A 21647-nucleotide genomic window follows, 5' to 3' on the forward strand; every position below is an offset into this window, starting at 1 on the left:
ACGGGGTAGGGTAGAAATACTAGAGTTTCTCTCCACTGTGGAGCAACACTTTTTAGAAAAGTTTGAGGTTTTCTTCTATTTTTTTTCTTAAATCTCTTTCCTATGTTTTACTGGGCCATCATGTCATGAGAAAATTTGCTCTTCAATTTTTACAACTTGTAATTTTGTGCTCTTAACCCTATACTCCCTGTCTAAGGAATAAAGGAGGTAAATTATAGCTTTGTTGGAAAGAAGTCTAAGTGGGAATGCTGGGCTGTGGAAATAAGGTAAAGTGATGTAATAGAGAGCTGTCGTATTTGTTGTACCTAAGCTAAAGAATTTTAGATCTGAGTATCTCTACACAGTGTTCAACTCTTTGCTGTGCCTTACAGATAACACACACAGTGAATGTGCAGCCTAGGAAACTTACACTGGGTGAAAACTTCCCCAGTGCTCCAAAGTGCACCAAAGCTTTCACTGACATTTATTTTTGTCCCTCACTGATCCATGTCTGTATTTCCAGTTCTGTAGCTGTCACTTTTTATCGGTTTCCATCTTTGCTCTTCATTTCAGAAACTCAGTAAGGTGTATTTGTTTATTGACAGATATTCAGATTCAAAATTCCAACTTATTTAGATTGGTTTTCCACTTGTTTTTTATTTCTTAGATTGTTGATTGATAAAAGAGACCATCACCTCAACTTCTGTTTAAAAACTTCGTGGGCCCTTGCAGGGGTTAATTGCTTTTTTCCAAATTTAAGGCTTCCTATGTAAGTCCCCATCCTAACTTTCACAGGAAACCTGGAAGACACTTGGTTACTTTTCACAGGACCATTAGGTCTGATGAACTCATTATCCTGCTTACAGGAGACAGATCACCCTGCCTTGAAAGCTTTTATTAGGTCTGCTTTTTGGAGCATGGGCACTGTGCTCTTGACACGTACAATTACCAGGAGAAAGTGGCCTCTCCATTGCTTGGGAATTGAGTTCAGGGTAGCTCAGAGTGGTACCTGAAGTCTCAAAGCTCTTTTGTTTTTCGTTTAATACTGTCTGAGAGAGAGAGGAGCATGTTGATAATTCTTACCTGTGGAAACTGCAAATGCCAAATGAGATTCATTCAACTCCCGCCCTTTGTCTGGCTTTAATTCCTGCTGAGAAAGGGAGGCTTTGGGAGATAAAGCTGCTTAGCTGCAGCCATTTAACCATATTTAAGAGATATGATCTCTAATTCTGTTGTCAGAGGCCTTTACTATGGCTGAACAGAAGTCTGCAAGCCAAGTAAATGAACCTAAAACTTCCTGTTATCTCCTGTTAGCTCTAAATACAAGAACACTTGAAAACTCTCAAACGTGTAAGTGCTGAAGTGAAACTGTTACCTTCTGTTTGTTTTTAACCTTCAACTCCCTTTAATAAATTTGTCTGAAAGACCAACTGAGGAAGCATCGATTGTATGTGAAGTTCACCATGAGCATTTAGTACCAGACTCTGAGGTCCTCCTGCATGTCCAGAAATTCAGTGAATCAAATGCTTCTCTGTAATAATTTCTACTTAAAAGGGTGTATGGATTATTTTAAAATCTGAAATACAAACCTAGCTGCCCAAACTGAAGAATAGTTCCAAATGGTTAGAACAGCTTGTGATGCAGAGCCATTTAAAATAACAGCTTAGGATTCTGTTGATACAATCATTAATAACTTTCTCTGAATTACTGCTTTTTTTAAAAAAGTCTGTCTGCTGTCATTATACAGAAATAGCTAAAATTTCTTTGTTGACAGAAGCCTTTGCTATCCATAACTTCCTAGATTTCCTGCTCAAGTGATATGCATAACCAAGATCCCTGAATATGCCTTGGGAAGATCTGTGCTTCTGAAATCAGGAATTCAGATGCATTCAAGCACATTCTTTTCTAGAAAATGGATCAATAATACCACCAAGATCGCTCTACATCATTTGAATAGGCACAGCTTTCCAGGACATTCTGTGCCTCTAGATGAGGACTAACACTGCTGTGGGGCATAGTACTGTGGAAATAAACAAGACATTCTTGATTTGTAATTAAACTGCATATTAATTACATGCAGAATGGAAGCTTTCATGTTGTATCCATAGTAATTATGTCATATGAGTTTTCTGGACTCAAGACCTGTTTGAGGGAGAAGTAGTTCACATAATATTTTATTCTGTTTTCTCCATTTCTATTTACTTATTTTTTCATATAATTTATGTAACGTAATAGCTTAAGGTATGCTTCTCTCTGAAAAAACAAGACTGAGGTAATACAGATTCTGAAGCCAAATAAACAGTTCTCTAAGGTATTTCTCTGGGACTAATACAAGAGAATTTGCTTTACTGGGTTGTATGGACAGCTGTTGCAACATTTGTGATGATAAATTATCTTTTGGAAGTTCAGATATGAAGGTAATCATCTATGGAAGGATTATTCCACATGAATGAGCATTTATATTACAACAGGAAAGGACATACCAAGCTATTCACAAGAGACTTACAGTATTGAAATTATAAATTCTGTATTTCCATGAGAAGTAGTGATACTATTTAATGTAAAATAAGCTGTATTGAATTATGACAGAAGTTATTGGCTTCTATTTTGAAAGCTAATAGGGTGTTTGTATTTAGGGTTTTTATTTGTAAGGACATTTAGAAAGCATTCTGAATGTCCTTACAAATACCTACCCTCTGGTATCTTGAAAAATATGAACTAACATGTTTTTATAAACAGATGCAATTCTTCATGAAGTTCTTGCTGAATTTCTGTGAGTTCAATAAAACTCCAGATGCAATACCATATAGATTTTCTGGTGTACCAAGGAAATAGGAGAATAGGAATAGCTCAACCAAAGTAATCACACTGCATTCACAGCAGTCTTCAGTTTTCTTGCATTGTTTACCTACTGGGCAACTTTTTTGTAGTTAGAGTAATTTTTGTAGTTAAAGTTTTCGTTGTGTTATCTGTATTTTTAAGGTCCCTGACAGGTTAATAAGAAGTTAACTCTGCATGGAGGTTTAGATTATGTGAAGGCTGTGGTCATCAAATTATTTCATCATCAGGGGAGACTGACATTGATTTTCTGCACTGGGCACGTGTACAGGTTCTATATTTTATTAATGCAAGTATCTGCATTCCTGGACTTCCAGGAAGGGATTGAATGCCTCATTATACCTACATGGAAAATAAAATTTCAAAACTCTTCTGGAGTTTAGAAGCTGCAAATTTTGGTCCCATTGAGAATGGTGTGAAATAGATCTGGTAGCTGGCCTGTTGTGGCAACTTGAAATGTGGATACAGGTAACCCAGAAATTTGATGGACAGTGTTCATAGAAAACCTGGAAATCTGATGGCCAGAGTCAAGCTGGAATTCCCTGCCTGCCAGGCTTAAACTAGAAAGTCTCACCTCATTGAACAAACTGACTTCCATTTTATTGCAGGTGCTGTCAAGACAGAGACGATTTTCTCTAAAGAAATCTCTTTAGAATTTTCTGTGCTTATTCTTGACAAGCAAAATAAAGATTCAGTATTTTGCTTGACATGATTAGTAAGCTTGGATTTGTGGCATATGTCTGCAAAAATATTTGCATGTGTTTGTTTTATATTGTGTCATTGTGAAATAACATATTTGTAACCTGTGCAGTTAGTCAAGTGAAGAGTCATGGAGAGCATTTAACTAATAAAATCCATTTATTGTTTCACCTTTGAATTACTGGGAAAATATAATTTCTGTAAGTGCCCTGATAGTTAAAGCTCATGTCTGAAAACACCAGAAAAGTGAGTTACACATCATTTAGTATAAACATGATGTGAATTTTGCTACTCCTTCCACAGGTGTTTTCCATTAGAATATGTCTGCCACATTCAGACCTATTTTAAGTAAATTCACAAGGAAATGCCTCTTTACGTGTTTATACTGGAAGGGCAGATAGGTGTTTTACTTTATAAAGCAGTCTAAAAGTTTTCTATTCTTCAAATGAAAAAATATTTTTCAGAACATAGTATTGCAGTTTGGTAATGTATTTCTAGCTGCCATTAAAGACACTTGAAATTAAAACATAATAACGTTTGTGAAACAGAAATAACTGTTTCTTAGATATGCTGGTGAAAGGGGCATTTGCCTGTTTAACCATTTGTGTAAAAATTGATGTTTGTTATATATACTTATATTAGTATAAAACTCTACTGTAACTCTTCCCTCTAGGTGTTCTTGTAAAATGTTATTGCATTGATACTGTAATTTCAGGTTACAATAGATCATCTCTTAAATAACTTGTAAAAAAATGTACTGACTTGCTAGCAATTATATCATGACAAATACTTTGCATCAATAAATTCCAGCAATAATTTTTGGTTCTGGGAAACAGTTTAGCTCTTACAGACACAACCCACATCCTGCAACTTCTTTACTTGATACAGAGAAAAAAATGGATTGTAACCATGAACAGTTCTGTGTCTGCATATAGAATACATGGTCACTGCAGAGTTCATTTTCTCCCTGAAAAAATGTTTAGGGTGACAAGAAGTTGACAAGAAAGCAGCATTCTCATTTGTTCATATTTCCTGGCTCTCGAGGATCATGAAAGCACAAATGGTTGAAGGAAATATATTTGCCTTCTACTCTGTACATACAACTGAGGCAGTGCAAGACTAATTTAAATTTTTCAGCTGTTTAAATGAAATGAAGTGTGGTGTTGCTTAGACCATCTTTATCAATTGAGTAAGTGTTGCTTTTACATAGTGATTCATTCTTCAGCTTTTTTCCCTAATACTTTTTGGACTGAAAGGAAATATTAACTATTCAGGAAACAAAACATTTCTTCTTATTGCAATTTTTTCCATGACATGAAATCACTTACAGGAGTGCTGTGAATGTAATTTAACTGAATCTATATTTTAAGTAATTTTTTGAGTAACTTACAAGTCTAAGTGTCTTGGATGAATTCTTTTTGTCTGTTTTACTCACTGGCTGTGGTTATCAACATATGAATGTTTTCTCCCAATAGCATCAGCGACTTCTTGACATTCTGGAAGCAGAAAAGGAGGTGTTATCAGAAAAGATAGAGGAAGCTATGATGCAGCAGTCACAAAAGCACAAGGTATTGTTTTTGTTTACCAAATAAATAAGAGATGGGCATCGTGGAGTTTATTGGGAATGATCCTGTCACAATTACTGACAGGAAGAGGAAGCTTTCTGAAGCACTTTGACTGTTTGAAATGATTTTTAGCCACTCTTTTATTGCCTATTGCAGTTTAATTTTTCATAACATTTGCAGGAAGTGCTGGACAAATGTTTGGATGAAGAAAGGCAGAGAAGCAAGGAGGCCCTGGCAGCTGCTGCAAAGGTATCTCTCACTGATTAGCAGACGTGCAATGCAGATTCCATGTGTGTCATTAGAAATGCCAAGTTCAGACTTTTGTTTCATAACTATATCTATCAAGCTCTGTGTTCACATCTGTCTTTAGAAGAAGCTGGTTCTACTGAAAATGAACTTATCAGCCAAATACAGAGGTGTAGCTTCCTTCTCTTGGATGATTGCCTCTGAATTGTTTATAACAAGAAGTCACAATATTGCAGTTCAGTTGTTGCTGTTACCTAAATATCTGCTTTTGTGGTCTTTCAACATCAGTCTCTTGATTTGAAAAGCTGGGTAGCAGAGTCAACTGATGATCTTAGTTAGCATCATGTCTTATTTAACTTTAATTGAATATGATCATCTTCAATGAGGAGAGAACTATTCTTAAAATTATATACAAACAGGGACAGTTTAACAGGTTTTGAATTATTTTGTATAAGCTGATGTTTGGCTAAAAGGGACTGTTCAGTTTTTAAATATGATTTCTCCTGTCTATTTCATTAGTAAGTGCATTGATGCTAGGACAATAACTTTGTAAATGTTAAGCTAGAATTAATTCCTAATACTGATGTAGAATCCGGTATAAAACTTGAGTTGCATGTAATGATCTGGGGAAGCTACTGGTGTGTATTACCTAGCACACTTCATCAGGCTATATTATCATTTTCTGTATGTCTTTTTGTGTAGTATATGAACATTGGCTGAACACCTCATTGAGTAACATCCAGTAGTACCACAAACATTTCTTACATGGTTGATACCTACTGGAAAATGTGTGTATGATAAAACATCCTAATTTGATTATTGTATTTTTGGTATCTAAGTAAAAAATCAAGTCCCAGTGAATTGAATTGAAAGAAACAGCTTTAGTTGGAAGTGTAGGTATCTGATGAATACAGTATTTTTTGCTTTTAATGACTTGATTTGACCAGTTCCATATCACCTCCAAGGGGCATAGGAATGATGTATCAGCTTATTAAAACTGAGGGATTTGTGATTAAGTTTTGTTAGCCTGTTTTTGCTTATTTTGAACCTCAGTTTGCCATTATTTGTTTGTAGATATTATGCAGTGGTTGTCTTGCTGATAAATATATTTTTGTGGCCATGCATGTGTGGAGTTGCTGGATTCAAATTCTCAGTGATGGCAGAAAAAGGTTGAATATAACGATTGAGGGAGAAAATAAAAGAGTGCTTCTTGTAGCATGGCTAAGGAGCTTTGGGAGGGAAGACACATTTGTTTTAACTGTATATTGGATAATTTTCTGCAGAAAATGCTTGGACAGTTTTTGCATTTTATATATTTTTAGATAAGAGCAGGAATATCAGTTACATGGGCATATCAAGGGACACCCATGATGTGACTGTTCTTGCATGGGTTTTGCTGCTTCTTTTTTTTAATTCTTTCTTTCTTGCCTTTTTTTTTTTTCTATGTATGTATTAAGCAAACTAGTTATTGATTCCTGTGTTTTCAGTATGAGGGAATTTTAAGAGCCTAACCTATAACTTATTTTTCCTTTCTGTAACTACCCAAGTCATTGCCCAGAGGTTATACCTTCTTGGAAGCACCGTGAGATAAATTGAACCTCATAGTTCAGAAGTGGAAATGTTCACATCCCATATCTTGTCAGCTCACAGACCTCATTAGAAGCAGATGATATGTCTGAGTTAATCATTCAGGTTGGGTGTGTTGCTCATCTAATTGTCCCTCATCTGTTTCAAAGGCTGAGAAAGCAGAAGTGCAGAAAGCTGTTCTGAAAGCAGTAGAGGAGGAGAGGAGAAATATGGAGAGGATGCATGCAGAAGAAAGAAAGCTGTGGGAAGCAGAACGTGATAGTCACAGAGAGCAGATTGCCCAGGCTGTTTCAGAAGCCATGCAGGAGCAAAGAAAGCAGAATCAGGTTAGTATGTTTTACCCTTCCATGCTTTGTGTATTTTTGGTTTTGCTTTTGAATGTCTTCTGCTGTCGTGGTAGATTTTACTGTGGCATCTGTCACTCAGTTGATATTTGCAATGCACAGCAAGCAGTTTATCTTCACCTAGACTGTGCATGGGGAGAGGCTGGCACATACAGAGCAAAACTCCTGTGGCCTTTACAGATACATATATTTAAATTATATAAATCATGGCTAGTTTTGTCCTCTGACTTCAAAAGGAGCCCAGGATGAGCAGCTCAGAGAGTGGCACTCATGCTGTAAACACTTTCCATGACTTCTACACCTGTGGAAGGCCAAAGATGTTACATGTGTTCCTTAGAGAGCAGGTACAAAATAAAGAGCAGCTTATCAAAACTGGAAACCTAAACCAGTAATGAACCAGAAATGTTTCTAGAATTAATCAGTGGAGAGGTGTTTCTATAACAATAATTGTATGTCACTTCAAACAAATTGAGAGGGACATTCCCAACAATGCTTTTAGCATTTCTACAAATTTCAAATTAAATGTGTTATATTAGCAATTACCAAAAGTTGAATTTTGTCGTCTGTGATACTGGAAATATTTGGAGGAACAGCCTGTGAATTCACTGATTTCTTGGTGACATATTCAAATGTTATAGTCTTCAGAAATGTAAATGTATATTTCATTGGTGTGCTGAAATTTGATATTGCTTTATTTATTTAATGTACTGCATAAGAAAAAAAAAACTTAAGATTTTGAAGTAAAATAAAAGTACTCTGTGGAAACAGACACCACTTCCCTTTCCAGTGTTAAATAAAATTAATAACCTCATATACCTAATCAGCTACCAAAAAAAAAGTTTTGGTGCTGTGCCATTGTCATACTTTGTATTGCCTAAATTCCTAATGTAAATAGAATTATTTAAAAATTTATATCTTCTTTACTTCCTTTAAATGTAAAGTTTTAAATGGTGAAATGTGCATTTTCAAGACTTTCAGTCACCCTTTAGGCAGTCAGACTTCTCTTCAGAACAGAAGGACAAACAGCTGAGTTCAAAGCTGAATTCAAGCTGAGAACAATTGCTTGGGCTTTAGATACAAATCTTTCAGACTGTCCAGAATGAGAACTGGTACCAGTGGTGTAGAGAATCTGTTCCTGGAAGGAACAGTGATAAAGTGGTTGTTTACTGGAGTAAAGACAGCAATTTTATAGCTTATGGAACATGAAGAGATTAGGAGGAGAAGGACTATGGTAACAAAGTTTGAGAAGGGTTTTGATGGACCCTGAAGATTTTTGATGAAAGAGTCCCATGGCTGTGTGCTGGAATTATTTATGGATTTGGAGGACACTGGGTGTCCCAGCTGTGGGAGAGATGTGGAGTTTGCATTCCCTCTGCAGGGTGCTGCAGACTCTCTCACGGCTGTTGTCGCCTTTGAAGTTGTCACAAGACTGGATGACATTAGAAGTGGTTTAATATTGATGGATATATTCTTTGATAAAGTCCTGAATACACTGCTAATGTCAGCACTTCCCTGAGGATGCAGTTCAGGCCTCTCCAAGGGACAGGTTTTTCCACTCAAGCTTCTTTTAGATTGAGTAGTTCCTAGGGTGGAAGTACCTGGTGATGTACTTGTTGTGATGGTGAGCAGCACTGAGGTGTTGGAGGCTCTTGTGATTAATTCTGCTGTAAATATACTTTATGTAATCCTTTAGTAGTGTCATTAGTTAATGCCAATTCTTTTAATACCAAGAAGCTCTGACAACTTTTATTGTAACAGGAATAATTTCTCTTACTTGGTTACAACATGATTATTTCACCTTCATGTCAGGTTCATGTTTCCAATACCTAATCTATTTCTAATTAAGGGAAAGTGCAGATTTTTCTTGAGATTTCCAAAATTCTATCACATATGTCTATGTTATATATGAAGTTACACTCTTTCTTCTCTAATTAATGAGTACTAATTCCCTGAGGAAGATGGACTTTCATGGAGAAATTGTTTTCTTGGAGAAATTTTCCCTTCTTCCTATGCCAAGAACTTGCATATCTCCTTTAGGCTCTTGCAATTATAAGCATATACCAAGTACCAAAATTTTCTGTCAACAAAAGAAGTCCTGCAGAGCTGATGTGCCAAATGGTAACTTATATGTGGTATACGTGTCAGATACAACTTCAGTTTAACAATGAAAAACACTTGGGCCTACAAGGCACTTAGTGTGTGGGCATTATTTTTTTCTGTGTATAGCCCTCCACACGGAGGTTTTTTTCTTATTTATGGTCTATTTTCTGTAAGATTTGTCTTACAAAAGATATAACTGCACTCTTGACTCTCTTGCAGTTGTTGTTTAGGCAATTTGAGTCGGCCCTGTGACGTCCAAAATGCAAACACAGAGTCTAACATTTTAGACAATGAAATGTAAAAAAAATCCTAAAATAAAATTTTTATTTTGCTGTAAAAAACTTCAAAGAGATTTGCCTTATTGATTTGAACTAAAAAGAAATTAAGCATAGCATTAAAGAGAAGTTTTCCTTCACTAAGGCAGTAATTCTGTGAATTGGGGAGATCACAAAGGGTCAGTCCAATCTTCTACAAACAGGTGAGGCAGAATGGTTTACAGTCAAAGTGCCCACAAATAACTCTAGGAATAATTAATGGAAAAACTTAAAAACATTGAAAATTTTGTTATTTTCTTCAAGATGCAAACACATAGAGAAAAAGGCATTTTCGTCCGCATGGTGCAAGAGTTGATAAAAGATACATTTCAAAAACTGAAGCACCACTGTGTATCTGTAAAACATTTAAATTATGAAAATGAGGGGAAAAAAATTCCATGTCACAGTGGAATGGATTTTTTGCTTCCCCTTTACCTGCTGGACCAGAGAAACATGATTAGGAGTTTTGATTTGCTGGCTTAAAAGAGTAATTTGCCATCCGTTAATTTTCTTTATTAAAATAAAATATGTTGGTTTTTTCCACCAGTTTTTAAACACATACACTTGTTATATGAAAGTTATATGGCTATATATGAGAAAGCAAATGGAAGAAAACATTAAAGTATGGGTTGTTTACATTTCATTGGTTAGGCAGTTTAAGCAGAACAATAAACATTTGAAGATCACACTTGTGCTGAATTAGGCGGTGAAATTTCCTTTCATCACCCAAATAATTTGTTTAAAAGACAAAAAGATGAGTGTTTCCTTTGCAGGGATGATACAGGTATTGTTTTGGACTTTTTTGGTGGTGTTGGTGCAGAGTGGCCAGGAAGGAGACCCATAGGGGATGCAGATCTGGGAGGTTTATGCAGATGCCTTTTACTTGTGAGATATCCATGCCTGACAAAACTTTATCCGGAAAAAAAATGTTTGTCCTCAGTCAAATTGTTGTGAAGTCTGCAGATAAGGAAATACTACTTCCATTTAAGATTTATTATACTAATTTAACATTGCCAGAGAAAAATTGGGAGACTTAGAGACAGTTGAATTAATAAATCATATTTAATATCAAATATTTTGTTACCAAATATGAAACAGCGGAGTAAAGGTGAACTTACAGTGCAAGTACGAACTAAGACATTCTGAGTTAATATTTCAACTTGATAGAGCAACCTTGATATACCCCCTTCTTTGTATTTTCTTTAAGTATTACAGTAAGATGAATATTGTTTTGTTTTTCTTTTTAAAGAAACCTTTTCATGAAAGCTTTGACTGTTCCAGTGACTTGGGGTCTTTACTTAGAGATATAGTATTTGTACTTAAAGGTATTATTTTTTGAAGCCTTATAACTCTGAAGGGATAAATGAGATATTTTACATCACCAGGGAAGTGGAAAAATGGTTTTTTAGAGGACTCTCTTGAGGCTGTGAAGTAGTAAAAGTCCAGATGATTCCCATTCTGGTTGAGACTGGCAGCATCTTCCAATTTTATAACTGTGTTATTCAGGTGCTTCATGCTTTTATAAGAGTTTTTTGTGGGTTTGTTTTTTTTTTTTTTTTTGGTTCTATTTGTTGGTGGGTTTTTTGTTGGTTTTTATTTTTTCTTAATTTAGAAGCGCATTCTCAGTTTGGGGAAGAGCAGGCTTGCATTTTAAATCAGGAAGAACAAGCTCTCCTTGAAAAAAACAAGTAGTCTTTTGATTAAAGATAATGTTCATTTGCACAGGAACCTCGTGATCCTTTTACAACACATTGAAAAGTCATCATAGATTAGGAACTCATCTATTCAGCAGACTAGACTAGATGTAGCTTGGCAGGTCTCCAGAATTTTCTTTTCTGCTTTTCATACATTGTCTGGTGCTTTTTTACAGTGGCATCTTCCCTGTGAGGAAAGTTCATGTCTGGTAGTTGTCAGTGTTGAGAGGAATAACTGGTGAAATTCCTTCACTAGAATTTTTTTTTTCTACAACACTTATTTAAATAAAAAGTGGATATCCTCTAGATAAGGAGAAAGTATAACAGGTATTGTGGCTGAGGCAGAACCTTTTCATCCCAGAATTCAAAATTGCAGCAAAGTTCCTGGGCTACAACTCTAAACTGAAAAAAACAATGGACAGTTCTCTCTATCCTTCTTTATGTTTATTTTTACTCATTGAAAAAACTGAAGTCCAAAATTCCTTGGGGATCTAGGATGATGATATCCATACAATTCTGAATAAAGGCTGCTATTTTAAATTTGTAATTAGTGGGGAATGCAGAGTAGCTCCCATAGTTATAATGCACAGAGCTCTCTGTGTTATCATTTTACAGAGCCAAATACTCAGCTAAATAAAGGAGGTGAAATCCGTTGTGGTGTGGGAGAGAATTAGCAAAAAAAAAAACTGAAGAGAATTTATGCACCACTATTTTTGTTTTAAAATAAATTCATTAAAAGTAAAATGAAAGCTGGCAGCTGCAGGGTGAGCCCTGGAAATTTAAGTCCATCTCATAGCTTGAAAGAAATAATTCTGCTAAGGCATTTGAAGCAAAGAATCACCTTTGTCATTTCCTGAAGGCTTAGATTTAAAATACTGTATATAATCTAGTGTAGTTTACTCTGATTCTCCAGGGAAAAAGAGCCTGAGTTCATCTCTGCCATAATCCACACAGCAGATCCATTAGAGACTCAAGTGTTCTGAAGGCTGCAAATATTTAGGAAAGAAAAAAAAGAAGGATGAAGAACCTTTTAATTTATTAAAAGAACTAACATAAACTCTGCTTCCTCTTGGACATGAGGAAAAGCACTAAAGCAAAATTATCTTACCAATGGGAAAGTATTTCAGGAAAACTGAGGCTGTGGTGTCTCATTCAGCCAAGCCACAACTGAGATATACTGAGATATACAAAGAAAAAATATTTTTGCAAGAAAAGTTATAAAAAAAAGAAAAAAAAGGAATTTTCCAATGGTCTTTGCTGAGTAAACCTTTAAGAATTAAAGGCGATTGATGGTGTTCACATTAATGAAGGTTCGTGTGGTGGTGTTCTTTGCAGAACAATAAATTTGTAATCTATGGTCTTAGAAAGCATTAAATATAATTTTACTGGCAAACCAAATATTTGAAAAAGAATTTATTATTTAAATGGTGTTAAATGAATTTCCATGGAATTATGAGTATCAGAATATGCCATTGCTTGGAAGGTAAAAGAAAAATGTCTAGGACAGCTGGTGCTAAATCCTAAGGAGTGAATGTCTCCTTACCTGCTACATCATCAAAACTTTTTGGTTGACATCTACTTGAGGGAGTGCTTCTGTTGGTAGTTTGGCAAGCCTGAATGAATTTGGTGTTGAAATTCTCAAGGATTTCCACACCCAGTTGTATGTAAGGGAATAAAAGATATGTAAATGAAAACATGAAGCTGTTGCCTTTATTCCTAAGGAACTGGCTTTTGTTTCTTTTCTACAAGTGCTAAAATTAGCTGTTAAATTTTTCTTCAAAAATACTCTCTGTCCAAATATTTTCCCCACTGCCCTGCGTTTGAGAAGGTTGTATGGACTAAGAAGGAAAAAAGGTTTTCTAAAAAGTTATTTCCCACTCTAGCTTTCAGTCAGATTTATTAGCTATTAAATGGCCCTTTCTTAGCCTTACAATCTGTTAAAAACCACTTCACTTTTTCTCATGCATCAAATGACCAGGTATTAAAGGGATTTTTTTGGTGGACAGTATAGGGGGAAAAGAGGAAATATATTATTTCATTATTACACATTTGTCTTGTCTTTTCATTGTCCAATAAATTTGTTCTGAGCAAGATTGCCTCTGGTTTCATACCAAATTTGGAAGCCTAACTCACTTTTTCCTCCATGGCCCCTTTGTGAGCTATTCTGTATACAGTGAAAACCCTGGTAAATCTCTGTGATATCTCTTTATAAATGCACCACTATCACTCAAAGGTTTCTTAGTCTTTCTTTTTTCCTTTCCCGCTTCTCAAATACTTTCTGCACCCTCAAGACCAACCCTGTTACTTGTTGCTCTGGACTGTATCAAGGTTTTCTTACAGATCTAATTGTACATATAATTCTTTGTTTACAGCATGAATCTGGCATTATATCTGTAGGAGATAAAATATCCTATCTAAAAACAAAGGTACAATCTTCATACAAGCTTCCATTTATCCTTTATTTTTATTATTGCATTTTTTTTCTCTTCTTTGAAAATATTGCCATAATTACTGTTGCAACTTTCCAGCCCTTTATTCCATCACTCTTTCTCTGTTAAACAGGCTATAAACTGCTTTTTTTCCTGTCTTTCTGGGTTTGCTTTTGTCTCTTTTTCATCATTAAACACTTTATTTATAGTATTTGTTACCAGAAGATAAACTTTTACCTATGTTGGCATTGCTTGCCCTTCTTCTATGATTTTTTTTTCCTTTGGAGGATTTTAACATGACACAATATTAATTTAGTTTTCTTAAAATTTAATGTCTTTATCTTCAAAGCTCTTTGTGTCTGTAATATACAGAGCTTTGAGGGCATTGTTAGTTAAGGAATACAAAATATTATGTTTATCCATCTCTCTTTGCCCACTTGTTATTTTTTTCATCTTTTACAGGGGTTGCAGAGTCCTGTGGAGGAGTCAGAGTTTGGAATATTCCCTTTATTCTGTTTCTGAAGTACTTAGCAAAGTGGCCTATTTTTAATGTAATTTCAGAAATAACTTTTTACGACTCCATAGGATTTTGATTGGGTTGGTCAGTGCTAATCTTTGGAAGAAAATGTGGTTTTTCAGTAACAGCCTTGGACTGTTGTAACATTGCTCTTTATGTTCAGTATTTTGTGGACTCATACAAGAAGTTGTTGGGTTTTTTTCCTCTATATCCCAATCCCTACCTAAATAGTCTGTTGATAATATGGTATCACACAATGTGTTGGAGAAGAACTTGCTCTTCAAAGAACCTCTTCTCCTATTTCTATTGCCTTTATTGTTCAGACTTATGCTTACAATTCTCTCAATAAGTTAGCAAACCATTATTTTCAGTTTTACTTGCTTCTTGTTTTTCCACTGTCTTGCAGAAATGTTGGTGTGGCCAGTGTTTGTAGAGACACACTAAAAGAAAATGTTGTGTAATCTTGAATGTGTGAGGAAGGACACAGCTCAGTAGCACCGAGTGGAAAGAGATCCCTGCCATTAGATGAGTTTATTTTTAATATGCTTGAAAAGTCTGGAAAAGGAATGGTTCACTGCATACAGACTTTAACCATGTCTGACTTCAGAAGCAGATTGTAGTAGTTTATAACCACAGACATTATAATTTGAGGGTTACTATTTTCTGAAAAAACACTAACATTGCAGTCTGTGGTTGCATTTCCTAGATAAAGTTTAGTGCTGCCACCTGATCCTTGTGTGGAAACAAAAGAATTTTCCTATGAAATTGCAAAGCAACATATGGCTTGTTTTATTCTTTAAATACTGTCTGGAGTTCTCTGGTGTATCGAGTACACTGTTTTTTCTTTCTGTCTTCCTACAGATTTATATGTAGTGATTGTTTGGTTGTCATTTCTAATATACGGTTGACTGTGATTTGTCAATTGAGTATTTGAATAACTGTATTTTATTTTTTATTAGGTTTTCTTAATCCTCTAACTGGTGTCATGTCAAGCACATGTATAGAGAGTCGTGTAAAGAAGCCAGCTTTCTGACCATAATTTGGTACTCTAGCTGCTGATCGAATATGTAAAAAAAAATAAAGGGAGGAGGGAGAAGAATTTCACCTCAGGTGCCATTTTGTGGAGTGTTCTTTGTTAGCTTCTTACAGCAAACTGGGTTTTTCCATTTTCTTGAGTCAATTAAAATAGCACTAAGAGCCTCAAGTAATGCCTTACCCTTTGTAGTTAAAGATTAAATAAAGGCCAATTTTTACGTTTGCAACCAAAATCTAGGTTAGGATAGAATCTAAAGGTAGATACAATGTAAGAGGAAGGAGCAAAGAGATGAAGGAAAAGTGAACACATGCTTAGAGAATGTACCTGCAGCTAAGGCTTTGTTCAACAGTAATAGGTAATATCTGAATTTAAATACCTTTATATTAGTTGATATTTTACTCTAATGACAGAAATAGAGCAAAGACAGACAGTGACTTAGAGGAGAGCACTTAGTGGAAGGTCATATAAAAGAAGTGAAGGTTCTTGTCACAGAAGGAAAAACTAGTATCCTTGATTAAGATCAAAAATATATGACTGAGTTGACTAAGGAAGTATTGTGCAGTGTTTGCTCTTTGAAGACTTCTGAGAACTGAATGAAAGGGATAAAAGAGTTTTATTTCTTTTTATTGATATCACAGCAGAGCTGTCTTTTGATAGTCTCGAGTGCCACTGTTTCACAGGACTCTATGTTCGCCCATTTTGAGCTGCAGGTATGGGACAGTGCAAACCAAGTCAGCCAGTTCAGGAGCCTTGTCAGAGGCTGTAGGGCCTGGCTTTTAAGACATAACCTGTGGAGAAAGCTGTGTGCTTTGTGGAACTGTCTCATTTCTCCTGAATCCACTGAGGAGGTAACATTTCAACTCAGATGAGAAACAGAGATTCAGATCTCAGAGAAACGGATCCATATGATTCATCCTGGGGTATGGTCGGTGAATAATCACAGGAAAACCCAACAAATCAAACGTGCTGTGGACAACTGTCTTGTAAATCCAAACGTTGGGATGAAGCCCAATAAAGCAGGAGTCTTTTTGTGCAGTCACATGAGATTGTCCAGTGTGGTGGCTCCAGGATCTGTCTGGTGACACTAACTGTTGAGATGATTTTCAGGTGGTCACGGGTGATCAGTGTCTGAAACAGAACTGTTTATAGATTGGGAAGATACATCAACATTTAATTTGGTTAACTAGAATGTGGTAGGTGAATCATAGAATCACTTAGGTTGGAAAAGACCTTTAAGATCACTGAGTCCCTCTGTTAACCTCACACTGCCAAGGCCACACTAACCCATGTTCCCAACTGCCACACCTACACATTTTTTAAATTCTTCCAGGGATGGTGATTTAACCACATCCCTGGGGACTTGTGCCAACACCAGTGGAAATGAAAAAGAATTCTTTCCAATTTTACTTTTTCTGTTTTAATGTCAGTGCAGTAAATTTGTGTTCCATAAGGGTGTTGCTAGTGGTTTCTGTTTTCTTGCATTTTATCAATAGACTTGTAGAATTTAATTGTGCTTTTATTTGGGCTTTATAGTCCAAATACTTATTTGGACTATGTGGTGTTTCAATTATCATATCAAGGATACTTAATAGACTTTAATTGATTGTAAGTATTGTATGGATGTAAAATTTTCTACATATTAAGATATAGCAGTTTATCAGTTCTGTAGTTTGCTTTGAAGAGCTGAATGGGGTAGATTATGGGATTTTTTTCCATTCTAAGACAAGACAGTATTTTGAGACCTTTTGACAAATAAAACTGGTATGAGAGTATAATTATAAGAACAGCATATTTCTGTAATATGTAATTTTCTGCTACTTTTTCTGTTAGTCTTGCCAGAGTTCTGTAGTGAAAGAGACCTTTTTCTTGGGATTTTTCTTTGGTAAACTTAATTAAAATAGAAAAAAAAATCATAATCACTTTTCACAACTATGATTTTCATGTATACTGCGTTCCAGAACAGTGGGGACTACATAGTTACACATTTTAAATTTGGGATTTTAGACTTTTTCTGCTATAAAAATAGCAAAAAGTGTAGTTTTGCAGAAACTATTCCATTTTGGCTGAAATAGAGCAAACAACTAAAGGTAAGAAATAGAGCTTTCTTTTTCAGTTGAATAACTTCCACTGAAGGGACTTAAAAAAAAAAAAAAAAGAGTTTGATCCAATTTGGTGGATTATTCATTTTGTACACTAATAGCATATTGTAAAATGCCACTCTTAAAAACACAGATTAATTGTGCAACTTCATTAATATATTCTACTTGCAAACCCGTAGAACTCCATCTGTCCTCCAGCCAACCTTTCCCACTCCCCCAAACCCAAGTTGCAAATACCTGTATTGCTCTGCAGTCAAGCAAACCTGTAAACAAATCTGTGGGTGATGCAGTGTTATGTCTAACCAGTGAAAAGTAATAAGGAATCCATTTATATTTTGATTTTCTAAAACTTTTGATTAAAAAAAACCCCACCACATAAATCATGTATGTGAATAAATACACTACAAGTGGTGGTGTTGTGTTCCTGTTTGAACCACTGAGGGTTTTTTTCCATTATTTCCTGCTTAATTCTTCAGGTGCACCACTTTCTGTTTCTTCCAATTTGGAATGTCTAGAACATTCCAAATTGGAATGTTGTCCAGAACTTGGAAAAAGGAATTGCCAGTTTTTGCCTGATTTTTGAGGCACTCTCCATCTTCCCCTTGATCTCCCTGACAAATCATTTAAGATCATGTGATTATTTTTACTGGGTGGGGTTTTTTTTGCTTTCTGAAACTGTTACATTTTCACAATTTATAGGAATTTGAGGCTTGTCATTTTGTTCCCCTGAATCCTGGAACCAGGATTAAAAATGTCATTACTTTTTCCATGAGTGGCTTTGGGAAGCTGGGACTTCAGTTTTGGGACAGTGACTTTAGCCCAGGAATTTGTTTCCTTAACCAAATACTGCAGGTGATAGAGATGTTTTAAGAAGTGGTTCCTGGCTTTCTCTACTGTAATGCATGTGATGTAGGTAATGCTAACTTAGGGGGGTGGGTGGGTATCTTTTCCTGCTTTTTACTGCTGTGTACAGAATGTCCTTGGCAATTCCCAAAGTCTGGAAGCAAAATAATGATCTTGACAAGGTTTTTTATAAGTTTACAAAAAGCTTTGATAATTTATATCACAGTTTAGAAACTGACTTTGAAGGTGTGGGAATGGCTCAGAACTGCATCAGGGGAGGTTCAGACTGAGCATTGTGAAGCTCTTCTTTAAAAGAGGGTGGTCAGACACTGGGAAAGGCTTCCAGAAAGGTGGTCTAAACACTGACAGTTTCAGAGGCTCTTGGAGAATCCCTTAATAATGTGCTTTAATTCTGAAGGGCTCAGGAAGCTGGAGGAGATGATCTTGTAGGTCACTTCCAGCTAAAGTGGTCTGGCCTGATAACAGCAACAGGTAAATCCCTGCCATCCCTGCTCCTGATGGAAAGTAAAACCTGAATTGCTTTATTATTTCCTGCTCTCAGGGCTGTATTTCTGTTAACATAGCTTTAAAGTTATTGTTTCTCTCCTTTTTTTTCTTTCTTATCTACAATTTGGTACTGAATGTATGGATTTTTATAAAGAAACTGCATACATTTAGGATAACTGAGAAAAGAGCGTAGAGGTGATAAAAATTTAGCAGGAGGAAAAGGGATGACCTTTTATCACATTTGCGATTTTTTTTTCATATACACTTACATGTTTTTCTTTTGGAAAGGAAATTGTCAAGGAAGCATTAATGGAGGAGCAGAAACGAAGTGAAAAGGCAATCGAAGAAGCAGTAAAAAGGACAAGAGAGGAGCTGATGGAATATATTAAAGAGCAGAAGAGGGTGAGTTACCAGTGGATAATGGGTTTCATCATGAAGTGAGAAATTGGTAAAGTTTGCTAAACCTCAAACCTCTTTTAAAATGCACAGGAAAACAGAATCAAGAATTAGGTCTTCAGAGCATTCACTCATTTTTTCAAACAATTTGTTATTATGATACATTTTTCATATACATTTGTAGACTTTTAAGTCTATCACCAGCTGAAAAGCAGACATAATTGGCTCAGTTAAATAGTTCAACTAATTTCTTATTACATAAAGTAACATAAAGGTGGGGCATAAACACAGTCTGTCAGATTTAAGTTGTCACCTGAGCTCAGATCATACAAAACTTTCCACTATAAATAACAGGTGCTATTTTATGTTCACAAATGAGCTTCATTGTGCAGTTTGTAAGCACATGAAGGCCATTAATTTTTTTTGCTCTCAACCCATATTATCTGAGAACCTGAAAAAGCACTGCTGTTCTAGTAAGCCTGATTTATAGTCAGTGCATTGGTCTTGTTATGAACTGTTGCAATGTTCTGAAAGTTGTTTTCAGTTGTTCTATTAAGGCTATATCCTGGCAGTTTAATGCTTGTGTATAAACAGTAAAATGTAGCTCGAGGGACTTTGATTTGCTTTCAGTAGGAGGAGAAAAAAATAACACACTTCTGCCCTTTGAAGCTCTTTATAAAAACATAAGCAAAAAATAATTTTTAAAAACCTCTTTCATATGGCAGTAGCAGCCTGAGATCAAATTTCAGTATTCTCAATAAACAAAATCACTCAGCTTGAATCTAATGGGGAATGTTGTTCTGAGAAGGAAGTAGAAATAACAAGTTTGGCCTCTGCTTCTGTATTCCCTGCTTTTATGGGTTAAATAATAGTATGGGAGATAGGATTACCTTCAGAAGTTTCCCTCTGCTACTAGTTAAGATTGCAGTTGGGTGAGCTCCTTCCATTATGCTGTGTGTGGAGACATTTCCTTTTAGCAGGATTTGTTTGATTTGGACAGACAGTTTAAACAGAATCCAGTGCAAAACATTATCCATAAGGATGTTTGAGCATATCTGAAGTCAGTTGTTTATGAAGGATAAGCTGTGGGGAAGGTGAAAATAAGTCTACTATTAAAATTAACTTACCATAACTTATCATAAGTGTCATAAATAAATGGGTCAACAAGACCTCCATGCAGATATAAATGAAAGTATCACCTTCAAAGGAACAAAATCATCTTTGGTTTAGCTGGTAGGAGCATAAATTCCTTTTATTTCATAGAACATATTCAAATATTTCAGCCAACCTTTTTCTCTTTTTGATCAGCTAACACATATCCATTAATTTGAAAAAAAAATCATACATAAAGAGAACTAGAATTTTCTGGAATAAGATTTATTAAGACTGCCTGTATTCAAGTTGGAAGTGAAAGACTTGTTTAACTCCAAATCATATAGCATAATAGCTTTTATGTGATTACATAAGAGGCAGAGGAAATGGTCAAAGCTCACACACCTGTACGAGTAATAAATATACTTTATGGACTGTGCTAAAAAGTAGCAGCTTATGTAAGGAATTCCTAGAAAGAACTCAAGGAAAATGCCTTGTCTAGGATTCAGAGAGGGTTTTTTTGTTTTTTGAGTGACAGGGGCATCCCAGGTACAAACTTGAAAAGGTAGCGTCATCATTGTTTTGAAAATCTGTTTGTAGAACCCTTCAAACCATGGGCACAACAGTATCTGTACTTGGCTAGCAGGGGATTATTTGAATTAGTAGAAAGTTGCTTAACAAAAAGCAAAAATACCATCATGCTAAAATGCTGACAATAATAAATGTAACCTCTGTATTGAAGCCAAAAAAGTCTCCAAAGCTAGGAGAGAATATGTTGGCACATCTTTCCACCTTCAAGAAAAGAACGCTAAAGCTAAAAAAACCCACCCAAACCAAAAAACTGTGATGGAAATGGGTATTTTCATACAATAAATGAAGAGCTGGCATGTGTTGCAATTATGCCGTATGAACCCTGGTTTTTACAGATACGTAGCACTATATTGGCAGCAGTTGTAATTATATACTGCAGTCTTAGTTTTATTTTCTCTGTTCTATATTAAATGAAGATTTTTATACAAGAAAAATAGGTGTTTTTTTAATGTTGCCACAGCTAACACCTTAAGAATGTGGATATCTATAATGTGAAGGAAATTTCAATCAGGGATTTAACACTTTATTGTGTAGTGATTATTCCATAACCACCACCATTCCAAAGCAGGCATCAGAACTGAGCTGGAGTCAGGCTGTCCTACCTGTTCAAAGACATCTTCCATGTGTACCAAACTCGTAGAGGTTTATGTCAATGTTTTCAACACCTTGAAGAATCCGTCTGCATCAAATTCAAATGCACATGCTTCAACTGTTAGCCAGAATTGTTTTCCCCAGCAAAGGTCCATCCACATTAAGTCCAGAGAGTTATCT

The 21647-nt window shown here is 35.6% G+C and overlaps 1 protein-coding gene across 6 annotated transcripts in view; it reads left to right on the plus strand.

Moving 5' to 3' along the window:
• CCDC91 (coiled-coil domain containing 91) overlaps positions 1 to 21647 on the plus strand; it is a 116393-nt gene that overhangs the window by 67760 nt on the left and 26986 nt on the right. For 2 of the 6 annotated variants that reach the window (XM_063395368.1, XM_063395369.1), the window contains 4 exons: positions 4992 to 5084; positions 5262 to 5330; positions 7064 to 7240; positions 19086 to 19199. In XM_063395368.1, coding sequence (XP_063251438.1) covers positions 4992 to 5084; positions 5262 to 5330; positions 7064 to 7240; positions 19086 to 19199 — 453 coding nt within the window. The other 4 variants (XM_063395371.1, XM_063395373.1, XM_063395372.1 and 1 more) reach the window with 4 other exon arrangements.

This window comes from Prinia subflava, chromosome 4 (assembly GCF_021018805.1).
Source record: "Prinia subflava isolate CZ2003 ecotype Zambia chromosome 4, Cam_Psub_1.2, whole genome shotgun sequence".
NCBI classification, from domain to species: domain Eukaryota; kingdom Metazoa; phylum Chordata; class Aves; order Passeriformes; family Cisticolidae; genus Prinia; species Prinia subflava.